Here is a 3,235-nt window from a genome sequence, read left to right as displayed (position 1 = left end):
AATAAATAGTAAAATAAGTTTAGAATTATGTAAATGTAAGCTATTTTATGCAAATGACGTCTGAAACTCATGGTGACATGTTTGTTGTGGAGCAGAGGCCTCTGCTAATCTCATTCCATTTAGAATTGCCACATGTAAGTATATAAAAATTAATTTTGTTTGAATTCCATTTTTCTATTCACCTACCTATCCAGTACAGGTATTATATAATCACAAGTCTAGTATTAAAATAAGGTGGAAATAACAAAATTAAGAGGTGTAAAATAAATGCCGAGTGTGATACTGTATGTCTCCCGGCCCACTCAGAGATTGTGGCAACATTATATTTTCAAGCCTGACACTAAACTACTTGGAAAGGGAGCCGTTATATAAGATACTACCTATGAATCGGCCAACCTGAATTTTATAAATGATTTAAAAAATCGTTGTCTAGCTTTTCCAGCAAAAAACCTAAATAAATTTTTTGTTTACCAGAGGGGCTGCATAGCTTGGTTTATAATATAGAAATCACGTATTGTAGGAGTATGCTACCAGTGCGCCACCTATGAACCCAGGCCGTTATTACACTGGTGTTACCCTGTCTTTGAATATTGTGATCTGTGCCTTACTATACAGTATTGTTCTGTATATTATCAATCGCTGTGCATCGTTCCTATTGCTATGCATCACTGTTAATGTTGTGATTTTAGTGTTACTGAGTACTGTAAGGATTGTACTTTACCTTGCACTATTGTGATACTGTGTAATAAAGTGATTGCTCCTCCCTCCCCCTCTGCTCTTGTCGGCTAAGAGGTGGACCAGGTAAGAACTGTTTACTACTGTATTCCCTTTATGTTTTTGACCTTATGATAATTAAAAAAAAATTTCACATTCTGTATGGACGAATGTGTGTGCACGTAACAGAGTACAAGAAAATAAAGAAAATTACGTATATACAGTACAGTATATCCAAAATTATGAGTTGAAGAATAACTTATCTCACAGCTCGGCCTCACCTGCTCTGAGTGCTACTGGGTGGCGAGTCGGCCAAGCAACTCCGCTACACAATTACGTGCCATCACTCTGGGTTTTAGGAATGCATCCAGATCTCTAGACGGCGTTTTCCTGTATATTAAACACATTGTAGCACATCACTCAGAGTGCACTGTATATATTCAGTCTACAATGTGACAAAATAATTGAATTACAGGTTTTACAAAATGTATAAATCTCCACAAGAGGATGGAAATAATGGAAGTTACAAAGTTTTACATAAAATTTCCTCAAAATGAACCAGATGAAGACTCAATATGCAGTGGCAATATATCATAAGAATTATTGAAGCACAATATGGTGTGACACAATGGTCCTGTATCAAAAATATACAAGTTTCTGATTTTCTTGATGCTTCAAATAAACTAACTGACCCAAGAGTTGTTGTTTTCAAATACCATTTTTGTTGAGCCTAATAAGTAAGCCTCAACTTCCTCTTATAACTTATTTAACCTTCTTCACCATATATCAGGTGAAAACCAATCAGACAAGTTCAGTATCAGTGAAGTAGAAAGTTGGAGTACTCAGAGAAAACCCACAATGCTTGGATTACATCCAACCTAAAAGGGAATCAAATATAAAATGTAGCCATGAGAGGTAAGAAAGCTTCCACAGTGCTCCCATACCCTAGTTAGTATTAAAATATGGTATCACAACAGTTTATCCAACAATACCTAAATACATTAGACCAAATTATGCCTGTACTGTACTTGGGCACGTATGTTGTGATGGTCTCGTCACATTTACCACAAGGGAAAGTTATATAAAAACATTTATTGTAATTATTTATTCCTGTTACTATAATATTGAAAATACATGGATATACAGTACTGTATAACTATTAACCAAAGATGTAATGTTGGAACGTGATCCAAACTTCAAACATTTTTGCTTAGAAAAATAAAAATGAAAGTAAGTCTTGGAGATGCAAAAAATAAAGGGGATATATATTTTGACAGAAATCATAAAGTCCTTGGCACAGCTAATACTGTACTGTATTATATTTTCATTTGTACAACAGAGGTACATGTAATGAGAAATCTTGAATATAGTAAATTATATACTATTTATGTAAAACAAATTCTAAGTTTCCTTTGTGAGCAAAACCATTGAATTTTGTATCATAATAATCGCTTCATTTTATTGCTGTTCTAATGTCATTTTCTTATTTGTTTGCACTCATATACATACTTATTCTACAAGTGTTCAGATATATTACAGTACTGGTATATTTTTAAAAAAATTTCTGTGTCACATTTCTCAAGCGTCTCAACTTTAGGTATGTGAACTTTTTGGGGGCATCACTTTGGCCACCTTTCTTCGTTCTGTTCGACATTTGCACTTCATTGTGGTCCAGGAGGCAGGAACCAGCGGGTGGCCCTCTTCACAGTAAGCAGTAACGACCCCGAGCTCCGTACCAGCCGTAGAAAGCTCGTAGTTCCGCAGATCACCGAGGGAGAGAACAACTGCCAGTATTATGTCATCTGGGCGAAAGCAATTGTACATTTCCACCTAAAGGAGAAACAAAAGTTATGGTAAAAGTCTCGATATCTTTAGTCAGCAATTTTTTTATTTACAACACACATCAAAATTTCACTCATTTAGCCCAACTTCCTTCACCCATTTAGCCCCACTTCCTTCACCCACTTAGCCCCAACTTCCTTCACTCATTTAGCCACACTTCCTTCACCCACTTAGCCCCACTTCCTTCACTTATTTAGCCCCACTTCCTTCACTAATTTAGCCCCACTTCCTTCACTCATTTAGCCCCACTTCCTTCACTCATTTAGCCCCACTTCCTTCACTCATTTAGCCCCATTTCCATCACTCATTTGTCTCTGAGGTAAGTGGTCTTCTGGATTCATATATAAAGTTGTCTAACCTAAGGCACAGTAAGAACAGGTAAGGTAAATTGCAGGGTGATAACATTATAAACGAAAGAGAGAGAGATGGAGAAAGAAAGAGACATATCACTCTTTTTCTCTTTGATTTACCAATAAACACCAAATACCTGTTAAAATCTTACATACATAAACTTGAATATCAAAAGAACTCAAACACTATGTGCATCACAAATCTCCATATTAATAAGAATATAAGATAAAAGACTCAAAGCAGCAAGGTGCACAATGAACGGCTTTCATGGAGTTGAACAACGTTTGAGGAAGGACATGGTGATGACGGGTGACAGTGGGTTGTGTGA

General features: G+C 36.1%; 1 protein-coding gene across 4 annotated transcripts in view; it reads right to left on the bottom strand.

Moving 5' to 3' along the window:
* Window positions 1-1,804: 1,804 nt before the first annotated feature.
* Window positions 1,805-3,235, bottom strand: part of LOC121862362 (exosome complex component CSL4-like) — a 25,268-nt gene continuing 23,837 nt past the window's right edge. For all 4 annotated transcript variants that reach the window (XM_042360603.1, XM_042360604.1, XM_042360605.1 and 1 more), the window contains exon 4: window positions 1,805-2,544. In XM_042360603.1, the coding sequence (XP_042216537.1) occupies window positions 2,308-2,544 (237 nt within the window). In that variant the 3' untranslated portion in view covers window positions 1,805-2,307. The remainder of the gene's footprint in view (window positions 2,545-3,235) is intronic.

Source organism: Homarus americanus, unplaced genomic scaffold (genome assembly GCF_018991925.1).
Source record: "Homarus americanus isolate GMGI-L3 unplaced genomic scaffold, GMGI_Hamer_2.0 scaffold31037, whole genome shotgun sequence".
Lineage (NCBI taxonomy): Eukaryota > Metazoa > Arthropoda > Malacostraca > Decapoda > Nephropidae > Homarus > Homarus americanus.
This window is presented reverse-complemented; position numbering and strand designations above follow the sequence as displayed.